Source organism: Papio anubis, chromosome 4 (genome assembly GCF_008728515.1).
Source record: "Papio anubis isolate 15944 chromosome 4, Panubis1.0, whole genome shotgun sequence".
NCBI classification, from domain to species: domain Eukaryota; kingdom Metazoa; phylum Chordata; class Mammalia; order Primates; family Cercopithecidae; genus Papio; species Papio anubis.
The window spans coordinates 37,819,224-37,833,420 of NC_044979.1; the positions used below are offsets into that span (position 1 = coordinate 37,819,224).

The 14,197-nt window shown below is 40.0% G+C and overlaps 1 protein-coding gene across 4 annotated transcripts in view; it reads left to right on the top strand.

The window, feature by feature from the left end:
* The first annotated feature begins 3,320 nt into the window (after positions 1–3,320).
* Positions 3,321–14,197, top strand: part of TSPAN12 (tetraspanin 12) — a 70,546-nt gene continuing 59,669 nt past the window's right edge. Inside the window, exons 1-3 of one of the 4 annotated variants that reach the window (XM_017957124.3) lie at positions 3,321–3,484; positions 3,733–3,901; positions 4,879–5,014. In XM_017957124.3, the coding sequence (XP_017812613.2) occupies positions 4,949–5,014 (66 nt within the window). In that variant the 5' untranslated portion in view covers positions 3,321–3,484; positions 3,733–3,901; positions 4,879–4,948. Of the gene's footprint in view, positions 3,902–4,519; positions 4,674–4,878; positions 5,015–14,197 lie in introns of those variants that run through there. The other 3 variants (XM_021936203.2, XM_009203757.3, XM_009203758.3) reach the window with 3 other exon arrangements.

The following is a 14,197-nucleotide window of genomic DNA, read 5'->3' on the forward strand; positions in this document are numbered from 1 at the left end:
ATTTGTTTTTGTAGCTCTTTGAGTGCATTTGCTAGTTTGCATAGGGAGGCCAGATTCAACTAATAAAAATGTAGGATTTGCAATTAAATTTGAATTTCAGGTAGACATTGAATAATTTTTTAGTGTATGTATGTCCAATGTAATATTTGTCCCAGGCAACATTTGGGACATGCCTATACCAAAAAAAAAATTGTTGTTTATCTGAAATTTAAATCTAATGAGGTGTCTTGTAGTTTATCTGGCAGCCCTAACCTCACAGTAGAGAGCAGTCTACTTAATTCAGTAATGAAACGATTTTCTCAGGTCTTATTAGGTCTGTATACTCTTTTAGAAGTGAGGTGAAAGTAGGTTTATCAGTGACAGTTTAAGTACATATATTTGAAATTCAGCCTCATAGTCTCGAAAACTAATTTTAAAAAGCTCGAAAATTTTCCTCTTAAGTCTTGTCCAACCAGATTTGAAATGTTATTGTAATGCAGATTAACAGTGGAAAGAATCAGACAGATCTTAGAATCTCAGCTTCTTTGTTTACTACCTGTGTGGGTCTGGTAAAAATCAGCTATCTGAATTGATTTCAAGTATTTCAACATATGGTTATGAGGAATTAATAAGATCGATTGTGAGAAGCATCTATTATGTCAGACATATATAATTTGTTCAAAACACATTAGGTGTCTATCCCATATTAATTGTAAAGAACTGGCTTAGGAGAGTACTTGTGAGGGTCTTGTACTAAGAGAGAATAGCAACTGATACATCCAGACTCCTGTGTTATCCTTTTTCTCTCTACAACTTGAGCAGAATGAACAGAATAAGATATGGACAAACGGGGTGCCTTATGGAGTGAGGAACTTGTATTCTCTTAATGAATAACTGAGTTTTACTCCTGACACTGGGACTGACATATATGTGATTCCTTGTAAATGCTTATTTTATTATTTTTGATGTTATTATTATTGTTATTATTATTATATAATAGGAAAGGACAGTTTTGCCTTTTCTTGGAGGGTAAGAACTTGTCTTAGTATCTTCAGCATGAGGGACAGTAGGTAACACCACTGAAACAATACTTAATGGAGCACACCTGGCCACAGAATTGGGTTCCTGACTAATGGGTACTAAATAGACCACACAATTTTCCTAATATGTTATTACACATTCAAATTTTTATGTCCATATTATGATACTTCTATCCTCCTTTTGTTCACACACAAAAAGCCAGATCTCCCAGAGAAAAATATAGAACCCTCAGAATGACAGCTGCGATGCCAGGTCTTACTGTGCTTCCATAATTCCGGGGAAGAGAAGAATTGGAGAGGGAGAGAACAGCTGCCTTCAAGTAGTTGAAGGGCTGTCATATGGGAAGAAGGCTTGCTCATGCTATGGACTCCAAGGGTGGAACTAAGGTTGAAGGGTAGAAGTTAAAAGGTGGTATGGTCAAGTTTAAGCAATCAAAACTGCCCATTACTGCAATGTCTCAAATGTGGTGAAGTCTCCTCTACTGAAATGTTGATTCACTGTCTCTGATGACCATTTATCAGGAATATTAGAGCAGTAACTACAGCTCTGCTTTCTTCTTAACTTGTAAAATGGGGATAATAAACCCAATTTATCGACTCACAGGAGAGGGATTTGATCCAACAAAATCTAAAGAGACCCTTTTGCTAGTTTTTAGACAGCTGTAAAGTCCTAGTTGCAGTGGTTTTCAAACTTTGCTGCAGACTAGAATTACCTTGGGAGCTTTGAAAAACCTGTATGTCTAGGCCTCATCTGCAGAGATTCTGATTTAAGTGGTATCGGGTATGCCAGAGAATTAGGGTTGTTTCAAAGCTCTCCAAGTGATTCTCGTGTACAATAATTTTGAGAACCACTAAACTAGTGTGCTAGTTAGAGAGCCATTATTCTGGATTTTACTTTGGAATCTGGGTTGGACTATAGATGTGACATTGAGCAACTACTTTAATTTCTCTTGGATCTATATTCCTTGTTTGCTAGGAAGAAGAGGACATACATACTTCTAAGGTAACTTCCTCTAGTATTTTATTGCTTTAAGGCAGTTGACCCTTAAAGGTTTATGAATTAAGGAAAGGGCACTTAACTACTTTCTAGAAGTAGAAGAGGATCTCTGCTTTGACACATGGGAATTGTTGGCACTCTTTTTCTTAGTTTTAATAGCAGTCATGGACTCCTCTCAATGCAGGGATGTTTATACCTCTCTGGGGAATGTGTGGCACCAACAGCATTTGGATGGCTGGTTGTTTCAGCAGGCCATTCCTTAAAATAGGCATGCACCCTAATTTGAGAAGAAGCTGGCACAGGATAAAAGTGGGTTTCTTTACTCTTCCCCAAGATTCTAGAAGCTGCTTCATTATCAGAGTTGGAGTCATCTGGTGGATAATTGGACACTTTTCTTGGTGGTTTTTTTTTTTTTTTTTTTTTTTTTGTGCATGGCTATACTTCTTTATACTCTTTTGGCTGCTGTCTTCCGTACTGCTTAGTGACTTGCTTACCAATAATTTTCCTAGCCTAACCCAGGACAACCATGTTGTCTTTTGGTCTTGACTTTGCTTCTTTCCATATGAGACTGCGTGTCTTATCGTCACTCCAGTCATGCAGCAACTGACTCTAGACAGGTAGTCATGGACATAGGATTCCAATTTTCTTTTCTTTTTTTTTTCTTCAAGGAAATTTAAGGACTCTAGTTATTAGGTTTTCTCAAAGTTGTTGCTCGTATTCCAGGTAATTCATATTTGTTGGTGAAGTTTTATTGGCCACGCAGTGCCCACAAAAGTAATCCTAGAAATGAGCAGTATTGTGAGGCATAACACATCCACATTTTATGTGGAGGATATGATCCAGTGGCATTTTATTTAGTGTGAAACTTCTAACTTCTAAAAGGGAAGATTCTTTTGGAAGGATGGTCTCTTGTTGTGCAATACTTCGTGAATTTCTAGTTTTAAAAAATTAGATTTTCCAAAGATCCACTACTATGTACACATTTCAAAATAAATCACCCAGTTAAAACTCAATACAATCTTATCGTGAGAAATTTTGGAAAGCTTGAGTTACTTCTAAGAGTTAAAAATGTTCTTTCCTCCTCTTCTGCAGTTCAGACTGGACATGATTACTCTGATGTTTCCGTAAATGCTATTAGTGCAGTGTGAAAGTGGGAAAGAACTTTTTTTTTTTTTAAATCAGGGAGGGCAACAGAGCAATAAGAAGGATCACAGGGCACCATGTTAATAACAAATCACAGGAGGTGGCTCCATAAAGGTTGTGAAAACTAGTTTCTCATTGCAGGAATAGGGTTGGGCCACCCCTTCACCCCCCTTCTCAAACACAAATATTTTCATATAATAAAAGCCTGTTTCTCTGTGCTTACAACCCAGCCTCCATTCCTTCGACACCACCATTTTAAAGGGATTTACTGCACGGACTTCTCCCAAGTTCCTAGGCATTATCTTCTGGACCCTATCCTGCAGAGGTGAAGCGTCCCTTTGGGGACTCTCGCTGGGTGAGAGGGACAAGAAACACCCACTAGGACCCAACCCCGGCAAACAGCGGCTCGAGCATGCGCTGAGAGTTTGTGCAGCTGGCCCTGACTGCCGCCGCTGCCTCGTCCGGACTCGGAGAGGACTTGGGAGGGACAGCGGCGCTGGGAGGTGGCTTAGCAGAGACTTTCCAGCAACTGCTGCCCAGGACTTTTTTTTTTTTTTTTTTTCTTTTTCCCAGGAGGCGGCGACGGCGGCGGCGGGGGGAGAGGAAGAGAAAGAAGCGTCTCCAGCTGAAGCCAATGAAGCCCTCCGGTTCTCCGCGAAGAAGGTCCCTGCTCCGATGAGCCCCCGCCGTGCGCCCCCGACTATACCCCGGCGGGCGTGGGGCACGGGGCCCAGAGCCTACGGTAAGTGGCCGCGCGTCTGTCGCCTTTCCTGCCCGCTGTCCCGCCAGCCCGCCGGCGGCTGCCCTCCGCGCTGTGTGTTAAACTACTTAAGGGCTGGCTCTGGGGCTCCCTGCCGCCGGCGCTTCCCCTCGCGCCCTGCCGGGGGCGCGCGGACGCGATGGCTGGGTCGGTGGCCGCGCTCGCTTTGTGCTCCGCGGGCGGCTTTGAGCAAGGGGTCGCGGGAGCGGCCGGGGCGGGGGAAGGGGGTTTGAATGACTAACCCGGCGTCTGCACAGCTGCACGGGCCCTAATTCCCCTGCGCCCCCTCCCCGCCCCCCGCCCCCTGTCCCAGGCTAATCCATCACTCTGGGGCCGAAAACATCATTTCTCACGTTCTCCCAGAGAAACCCTAGTCGCCGGGCGGAATCCCAGCTCCGCGCTGCGCCCCCCGAACCCTCCCCCCACCCCCCAGTCCCTTGCATTCACACCCGAGCTGCGGGGCAGGGTAGAGGGGTGCTGAGTTGGAGTGCCCAGGAACTGTCCTAACTGGAAGGGTGCTCATGCTCTCGGGCTTGCCGGTGGCTCCTGTGACGTGTCCGGGGTAGGGGGCAGTGTGTTTTCTAACCTTCAGGACAGTTCCGAGCAGCGCGGTCCCCGAGGAGGGGCGTGGTGAGGGAGGTTTTCAAGAGCGTCTCATCAGAATACACAGGGCCCCGTCGCGTGTTCCCTGAGAACGCGAGTTTACTGTGCGACTTCATTCATCTGGATAGTTGCTCTTTTCTTTTCCCAGCAGGTGTTATCTGAAGCCGGTTTGGAACTTTTGGGAGTTTAGTTACTATTATGACTTTAACAAATGAGTTTTGATGAGGCGATGTCTCGAATGCACTGGGCTTCGGGACCCTCTGGACCCTGCTGAGGGCTGGCGGAGGAGGGACGGGCAGGCAGTGGGGAGCGTGATGGTGAGATGTCCCCTGTTCTCTCTCCCCCGCCCCCTGCAGATCGCTGTCGTTCTGCCCTCGGGAGTAGGATGTGGTGAAAGGATGGGGCTTCTCCCTTACGGGGCTCACAATGGCCAGAGAAGATTCGGTGAAGTGTCTGCGCTGCCTGCTCTACGCCCTCAATCTGCTCTTTTGGGTAAGTAAGTTTCACTGCACCAACAGGTGGGGACGGCTGGCTCTGGTTTTCTGCAGCCACCGGATAATGCGCCAAAGGGCATGGCTAAGCATTAATTAATTACATGGGATAACACCCTCTATTTTTCAGAGAAGTAAAATTTGACCTTCTTAAAATGCCTTTGATCTAGCTCAAGTTCCATTTGTAATTAGAACAAAGAAATCCACCCCTGGACACTACTGGCAGTAAAATTAGACTTGAAGTTAATCTAGGGATATAAATAAATGCACGTGCTTGTACTCGTAGATAAGAAAATTATGACATACCACTTACGGAGCCGCTTGTTTGCAGGAATTTTAGATAACTGTACAAGCCAGAAATTGTTTCTTTGCATCTCTGTCGCCTGTAAAATCTAGTTGGGCCAAGTCTTAATATTTTTTTTGGGGGGGGGGGGGTGGGCAAGGAATTCACACCCAGATAACCTATCATAAAAAGGCTGAGTAGATTTGTCTAGGGTATTCCATACAGTCTGAAGGGTGATTTTTATGTAACTAATTCTAAGTTGGCAAAGTTTAAGGAATTGTGTGTATGCTTTTGGAAAATCCTATAACCATTTAAGGAAATAAAAATACATAAAATGTAACAAGCTCATGGAAATCTTTATGCCCTATGAGTTAATGACTTTTTATGCTTTAAATTTTCATAGAGTATGATTAGTAATCATATTATTACTTATAAAACTTAGGAAAATATAACAATTTAAACTGTGAATGTTGCTTCAGGAGGCTGCCATTCTTAAGCAAATTGTTATTTCCATTTTTTGTGTTCTATTAACAATTTTATTCAAAATTTTCTGTTACAAATTTTATTGTGCAATATTATGTGGCTGACTGGCTGGCATGCTGACTGGCTGGCATTGCCCAGCCTTTTTGTCATAGGGCTATTACATGTAGTCTCTAGAAGATGACATTTTGGTTGAGCTGCACCTTATAGATGGCCCCATTTTAAAGGACAAATTAAGTCTTACTTAAGTGAGTAATCTGAAAATATCTAAAATAGCATTCCTTTTCTCAACATTAAAGCATTAATTTCTCAAAATTAAAGCATTGGGTAGTTAAATTCACCATTTGGAAATGTAAAATCACAAGTTGATCTTATTGTAGTTTATACTTCTTAAAAGTTCAATTTTTAAGTGAATCATTAAATTACCTGGATCATTACAAGTTCTTAAGATTTTAAACTCCATTTCTTTAAAATGTTTGATACTTATCACTCCTATTTACTAGTTTTTCACTTTTCTACATTGTGCTTTTTAATTATAGAATCATCACATTCCACTTCTAAAAGGAGCTTTAAAGATGGCCTGGTTGAACTTCCTTCCTTTGTAAGTGAGGAAATTAAGTGCAGATTAAGTGACTTGCCAAAGATCAAATTGTCCAATGGTGGCAGTGCCAGGAACAGAACTCAGCTTTCTTGCCCCTAGACAGTGTCTTTAACTTGACCCTTACTGAGTTTTGAACCTTAGAATTACTAAGATTGTTGTTGTTGTTATTGTTCGATAAAGAATCAAGCTTTGAAAAATTTCTTAATACTTTATATTGTGTGGGAAAAAAAAGAACCAAGTCATTCAACAAAAGTATCACTCCTCTTGGAAATGAACTTTGCAAAGAAGCACCTATTCCTGAAACTCTTCCAGGGCTCTTTGTGTCCCCAGAGAATGTAAACATTATTTCTTTGTTATTACCCTGTACTTAAACCTTCTAACTTTCTATCTCTGTGTGCAGTGTGTGTGTGAGTGTGTTCCGATTTATTGACTTATTTGGATTGCTTCCCTCTTTCTCCAGCCCTCCTCTTCTCCTAGTATCACCTACGCTTCAACAAAATAGTCCAGGTTAAGCATCTTGTCTACATTTTTCTGTATTTTGTTTCATACAAAGATTTACTCATACCTGTCCATGACAGATACACACTACTATACATGTAAATCCTTGATTTTTTTGTTGTTAAATTAGTTTCTCATTTGAGTTACAGTCATAGGAGTGGAATTGCTATGTAAAAATATATGTGATGATAACAAAAACAAAAGTAGCCAACCTATCTAACTAACATACAGAATAGCTACTGCTTCTCACTATGTTTGCCAGGCACATTTACTGTCTGTTTCCTAGCCTGTAAAATAGGAATCATAGTTACCTATTTTTTAGAGTTGTTGTGAGGAGGATTAGAGTTAACATATATAAAGCACTGAGAACAGTGGCACATAATAAGTGCTATCTATGCAATAGCAGTGTTGCAGTTATTACTATAACTACTACAATAATGATGATGTTCTAGCAGATTACCAGGAGGTGGACTGCTACTATCATTATGGTACTAATCATAGTAATTGTTATTGTTATGATTAATACTGCTACTATTGCTACCACTACTGCAATTCCTTTGACCCAGCAATCTTGTTCTGGGAATCTGTTCCCTAAAAATAAAAGCAGTAATTACCCCATTATATGTACAAAAATATTTGTTGCCATCTTGTTGGTAACATCGCACTTCTAAATTTTTGCCAATCTGAAACATTTAAAGTATTATCTCATTGTTACTTTATTTTGTACCTACCCCACTACCAGTGAGCATGAGCATCATTTTATATATGTTTTTCACATATATCATTTCATTTCATATTCATTAAGTATTTCATATTTATCATTTAGGTTTGCCCTATATTTTAAGTGTTAATTTCATTTATGTTATCTATTTCTATACAATAGTTAAACAAACTTTTCTATATTCTTTGTAATATAATATTCTTTTATTTATTTATTTTTTTTGAGATGGAGTCTCACTCTGTCACCAGGCTGGAGTCCAGTGGCACAATCTCAGCTCACTGCAACCTCCGCCTCCCGGGTTCAAGCAATTCTCCTGCCTCGGCCTCCTGGAATAGCTGGGACTACAGGTGCATACCACCATGCCTAGCTAATTTTTGTATTTTTTAGTAGAGATGGGGTTTCACCATATTGGCCAGGCTAATCTCGAACTCCTGACCTCATGATCCACCTGCCTCGGCCTCCCAAAGTGCTGGGATTACAGGTGTGAGCCACTGTGCCCGGCCTGTAATATAATTTTCTACAGGATTTTATATGTATAAATATAAATATATTATGTATAAAAATGAATATAAATATATGTATAAATATAAATATATGTGTATATATATGCCTTCATTTCTTGACTTGGTTAAGATTTCTTTTTAAAAATGTTCTTTAAGATTATTTTATCCAATTAAAAATATCTGTTGGGGCTGGGCACGGTGGCTTACACCTGTAATCTCAGCACTTTGGGAGGCCAAGGTGGGCAGTTCACAAGGTCAAGAGACTGAGACCATTCTGGCCAACAAGGTGAAACCCTGTCTCTACTAAAAATACAAAAATTAGCTGGGCATGGTGGCACCTGTAATCCCAGCTACTCGGGAGACTGAAGTAGGAGAATCACTTGAAGCCAGGAGGCAGATGTTGCAGTGAGCTAAGATTGCCCCATTGCGCTACAGGCTGACGACAGTGACACTGTCTCCAAAAAAAAAAAAAAAAAAATAAAATTCTGTTGGGATTTTTGTTAGAATAGTATGAAATGTATAATAGGCTAATTTTAGGGATACTCATTTTACTTTTTCAGTGTTAAGGCAATGTTTGCAGATCTACCATTACCAAGTCAGAAGCCATTTTCAGCCTGTGCTGGAGACATTCCTGGCCATTCTTAACATTACTCTCATCTAGTTCTCATAATAGACCCATAAAATAGTTTTCTTAGTCTGTCTGTCTCTCTTTTTTTGGGTAAAGCAACTGGTACTCAGAGTAATTCAATAACTTGCTAGTAAGTAGCAGAACAGGAATTGAAAGTCCAGTTTTGTTTTTTATCCAAGTGTAGTAGAAGTTAAATTGCTGGAAACAGTGGTGGATTTATTTGCATGAAAGAAGTCAAGTAAACATCCTCAGAAGGAAGGGATTAGCTGTCCACCTGCTCATTCCAAATTCTCTGGAACAGTGCTTCTAAAACCTCAGAGTGCATGCACATCACCTGGAGATCTTGTTAAAATGCAGATTTGGATTTAGTGTGTCCTGAGTTCTACCTGAGAGTGCATTTCTAACAAACTCCTCTGTGATGCCAATGCTGCTGGTCTGAGTATCGCACCCTGAGGAGCAAGGCTTTAATACTAGCTTTTAGTTCTCATTGGAATTACAAGTAGAACACATCAGTGTGGCATATGAACCCCACTTCTTAAACCAGACTTCACATTCTGACTATGAAGAGGGAGATTGTTCCTCCCTCTGGGTTTGCAAGATTGATGACATTGTCCCCATTACCCATGAGGTCAAAAGCTATAGGCTTTTACTCTGCACTGGCATTTTAAGTAGTCTTAGTTTTTTAAATCTATTTTTACTATATTGGTACCTTCTTATCTTTTCTACCCCACTAGGATTTTAGGGAAAAGAAAAATAAATCTTAATCACAAAAACATTGGGAACCCATTCAATTTTGTTTTCCTGTTCTGAGAGTCAAAAATCAAACTGAGAGTTTTTTTGTTTTTTTTTTTTAAGTTAAAAAGTATACATTGAGTATTTTTTTTATAAATGTAAGGCATAGATGTGTTTTTAAGTGTAAGCCATGAATGTGTCTTAGAAGAAACAATTCACAGCACATTCGAGATCACACATGCTCTACATTCTCTTTATTATATGGATCCATTCACCTTGATTTGTCATCTGTTCAGTGTCTTTTCCACATGATGAAGAAGCCAGATTCTAGTACTGTTGTACTGGAGTCGGCACAAAAGTATTGGGCCTTCTAGGTTTGTCACGAGTTTTGTGAATTCAGGATGGGAAGGAGCTCATAGGAGATGGTGTGGGTAGGTGAACTGCCCGAGGGTTCTTTTGAGACCATGATTCGCCTTCTCTCCATGATGGAGTGAGGACGTGGGTTACCTTTACTTCAAATTTATACGCTTTTGCTACTAGTAAAATTTAAATGGCGTATTATTTAAAGAAATGAGAGCTTTCCACCATTTTAAAGACAGCTTCTTAGCTTTTTAGTCATTTGTCTTTCTTAGATGGTAATTTTCTATTATTACAAATATGGATAAATATGGTTCTCCTTGAAAATTTCTGACATTGGCGAAAACTTAAAATTCATCAAATATGTATTTGTTTCTAATTTTCTAAATGCATAATATAAACTCCCATATCTCACCATTCTATAAGAGCCATTGTTTTTTACTTACCATTACTAAAGATAATAGCAATAGAGAAGAACTACCCTGATTAAATATGAAAAGTAACTTATAAAAGAAAGTCTAAAAAAGTAGACAGGAAATTAGTTTATGCTTTTGGGATATATGCACGGCAGATGAAAAGACAAGAGGCTCAGTGCTCTGTTTCTTTTTCTCTGGCCATCCGTAGTGAACCTTAGGTGTTTGATCCATACAGAATCTGAAGAGTTAGATTCTTGGCAAGTAGAAGTTTGAATTCACAGGAAGGACATTTATGAATCATATTGAAATACTGCATCTTAAATTGGTGTCCTCAGCTTTATGCTATGAACGGTATTCAAGTATTTTTGAACTCTTCCTAAGAAATAGTGGAAAGCCCTCCAGCAAATATTTGTGGTCTTTTAAAATAAATTTTAACCATAAAAAAATCCTTTAGTCAGCCAGACATGGTGGCTCATGCCTGTAATCCCAGCACTTTGGGAGGCCCAGGCTGGTGGATCACCTGAGGTCAGGAGTTCCAGACCAGCCTGGCCAAAATGGCGAAACCCCATCTCTACTAAAAATACAAAAATTAGCTGGGCATGGTGGCATGCAGCTGCCATCCTAGCTACTAGGGGAACTGAGGCAGAAGAAATGCTTGAACCTGGGAGGTGGAGGTTGCAGTGAACCAAGATCGTGTCACTGCACTCTAGTCTGGGCAGCAAAGTGAGACTCCGTCTCAAAAAAAAAAAAAAAAGAAAAAAAAGTCTTTTAGTCTCAGAGTAAAGCTGATCTACTTTTTTATATATACATTGTGGCTCAGCTGAGCAAAGACTTGAGCCGCTGCATTCGTCTTAAGGAATGTTTTTTGAGAAGTACATGGAAGATTCTTCACAGCACATTCTGCTGCGTACTGAGCAATAGGCTCCTGCCTCATTGATTCCACTCAGGGAATAATCCTGAGCTGGGATGTGGGGGAAGTGGAGTTTACTGCAGTTAGACTGCACAGAAACTATCCTGTAGAATGAGGCATTTTACTCTTCTTTTACCTGTAGTGACTATAGGGTAATCATATACTTTATCATGGAAACCAGGACAATGTAGAGACTGAAGAAAAGGGGATATTTCTGTTAAGAGTTATGACCAAACAACAGAGGCTTATCGTGGATCTCTTCTGGTCAGATCAGGATGCATGGTCACCCTATCTATAGGAAAACATGATGGTCTAGAAAAACTATCAGTAGGAACAGCTCCAGGGTGCTATTGATTTATTCAGCTCTAATTCATTGATGTTCATTCTGAAGTGATACCCACTAGTAATCTCCAGACTGTATTTCAGCCATCATTTACATGGCCTATTCTTTCACAGCTTTAGCAAATAGTGTTACCTGTTTGCTCTCTTTCCTTCTGCCCATCCCCTGGTAGAGGGAAGCTGAGAAGGCACAGACTCACAAAAAGGCAGAAGGGAGCAGGCCTGGCAACATGAAACACACATGTGACTCACCTTGTGCGACCAGCCTCCAAATAATCAAGGCTTGATCTTACTTTTACATTTTAACAAATAGCAATTTAAAGGCTAAGTGTGGTGGCTCATGCCTGTAACCTCAGCACTTGGGAGACCAAGGCAGGAGGATCAATTGAGCCCAGGAGTTCCAGGTGCAATGAGCTATGATCATGCCTGGGAGACAGAAAAAAAACACCCCCAAAATTTAAATCCTTTTTTTAAAGAAGGAAAGCTTCTGGTCTACTTTTTCCATTTTCAAGATCAGCCAATAAAAATTATGAAAATTTGAATTATTTGTCAAAGTCCTTTTCTATATACACAAAGCTGTAACTAAGATTCAGGTCTCTCTTTTACGTTCTTCTCTTTGCTAACAGGTTTGACATGAAAAGTTTAGGTAGGTGGTTTTAGACAGCCGTCATCCTTGAACAGAAATTATTTGTGTCACTGTCATCTTATGTGGGACTATATGTAACAGATGGCAGACACTCGAAAGATAGAAAAGACTATTTCTCGACTGTGACCTTACTATTTTATGGAAATTATAGGTACACATTCCATAATACACTGAGGAAATGTGCATACACATACAATTCTGATTCAGAAAACAACTTGATTCAAGAGTTGTTTTTATATAATTATATTCAAACAAAAGCAGACCATATCCTCAGCACTGCAAATTTTATGTTTCTAAATATTTGTTGAAAGCTAGCATTTTCTAAGTATTTTGCAAGAGAGATTGTGACAAATGTCCTGCCAAATAATATATTAAATATGTTTCTATCAAGTAACACTTCATATAGTTTTAAAATGTCTCCTTGAGCTTCAAGTAACATGTTGCAATACTGGAGAAAACGTAAGGAGCTATAAAGCCTAGCTACATATGATAACTATAATGTTCCTAATAATTTAGCCAATGTGAGTGGCATTTGAAGGATTATTTTCATAGTTAATTTGGAAAATTAGCAGAAAATAACGTGATTAGCAAGGAGTCCTGAATCCCCCTCGTAAGTTGCGCTTCTAGGTTTAATATCAGGTTTAGTTTTGAGTTGACCTAGTCTCGTTTTAGTTCAGTTTCTTGCTATAGGCATGCACTGTATTTGTTTTTATTGTTATTTTCTCGAACCCAGTGAGTAAAGCCTCACTCGTTGAGGATGAAACTGCTCTCAGACATTTAGTGTTTCTGGAATCAATTCCTTGAGAAAAAGCCGCTTTATTCCCAGGGTTGCTTGTTTACTATAGAATAAGGCTTGGTGTTATTATTTATTTTGACTAATGTTCTGTGCACAGCTGAAATGTTTGGGTATACTCCTGTGAGGAAAACATTGGAACAGAGTATAATGCAAAGTTTTAGTTTAAAGAACTTTTGAGAACACTTTAGCCAGCTTCTAATCTGATATATAAATCTTTGACTTTGTTTTTTAGAAACCATCTTTCTACTGGAAAACTTCCAGTGATAGAAAGCTCAGTTCTTATTACAGCATCTTCTAATTTGTTTAAAAATCTCTAACAGCTTATCTAGCAGGATGAAACCATCTCCCTTTAATTTAATTATTTTCTCATTCGCTCACCTAACATATATTAGGCACCACTACTGAGCCTGGTACTTTTCTACGTGGTAGGGAGATAAGAAATGTTCTGTGCCCTCTGCTGGGATGAGATGGATGGACAGAAACAAGAACAGCAGGATAACTGCTTTATAAGGTCTGTCCAAAGAGCATTAAGAGGGAAAAGATCTGTAGGTAAGGCAGCAGTTGGGAGAAAATCTTTACGCTCTAGTTGATGTTCAAGCTGGCCTTGAAGGAGAAGTAGATGTTGCTCAGCACATGAGAACAGGAAAGCTGGGGCAGGATGGTATTCCAGGCAGAATGCACTGCAGGAGTGAAGATGGATAGGCAATGGGAGGTGCATATGGCGCATTTTGGAGAGGTGCAAGCAGTTTCGTTGTTTTCCATATATAGAATGTGTGTAGGAAAGAGCTGGCAGGAAGCATGGTTTAAGAAAAAGGTTAAGGGGTAGCTGAAAAGGGCCTGGTGTGCCCTGCTCAAGAGTTGAAACTTTGTTCTCTCCAAGGGAGTTGAGGGAAGATTAAATAAATGGTAGTTGAAGAAGAACCATAAAGGGTAGCTATAAGCAGAAGAATTTGATCTATGTTCTATAAAAGTAACCGAAGGGTGAATTGGAGGTGGAATCTGTGAGCTGAAGAGTTTTATTATAAAGTAATTATAATTGGATAGCAAGAGAGGATGAAGGCCTGAACCAGCCAGCTGTGGCAGGAAAGGGGGAGGAATTCACGCGACGCCTTGCCAGTACAATTTGAAGGACTTGAGACTAATTAGATATAGAGCTGAGGAAAAGGGAGAGGTTCAGCCTTCCTGCCAAGTCTCCAGTTTACATGATTGAAGGATTGATTATACCATTTACAGGAAAAACAGTGGGAGGAACTTGCAGGTTTAGGAGGAATGGA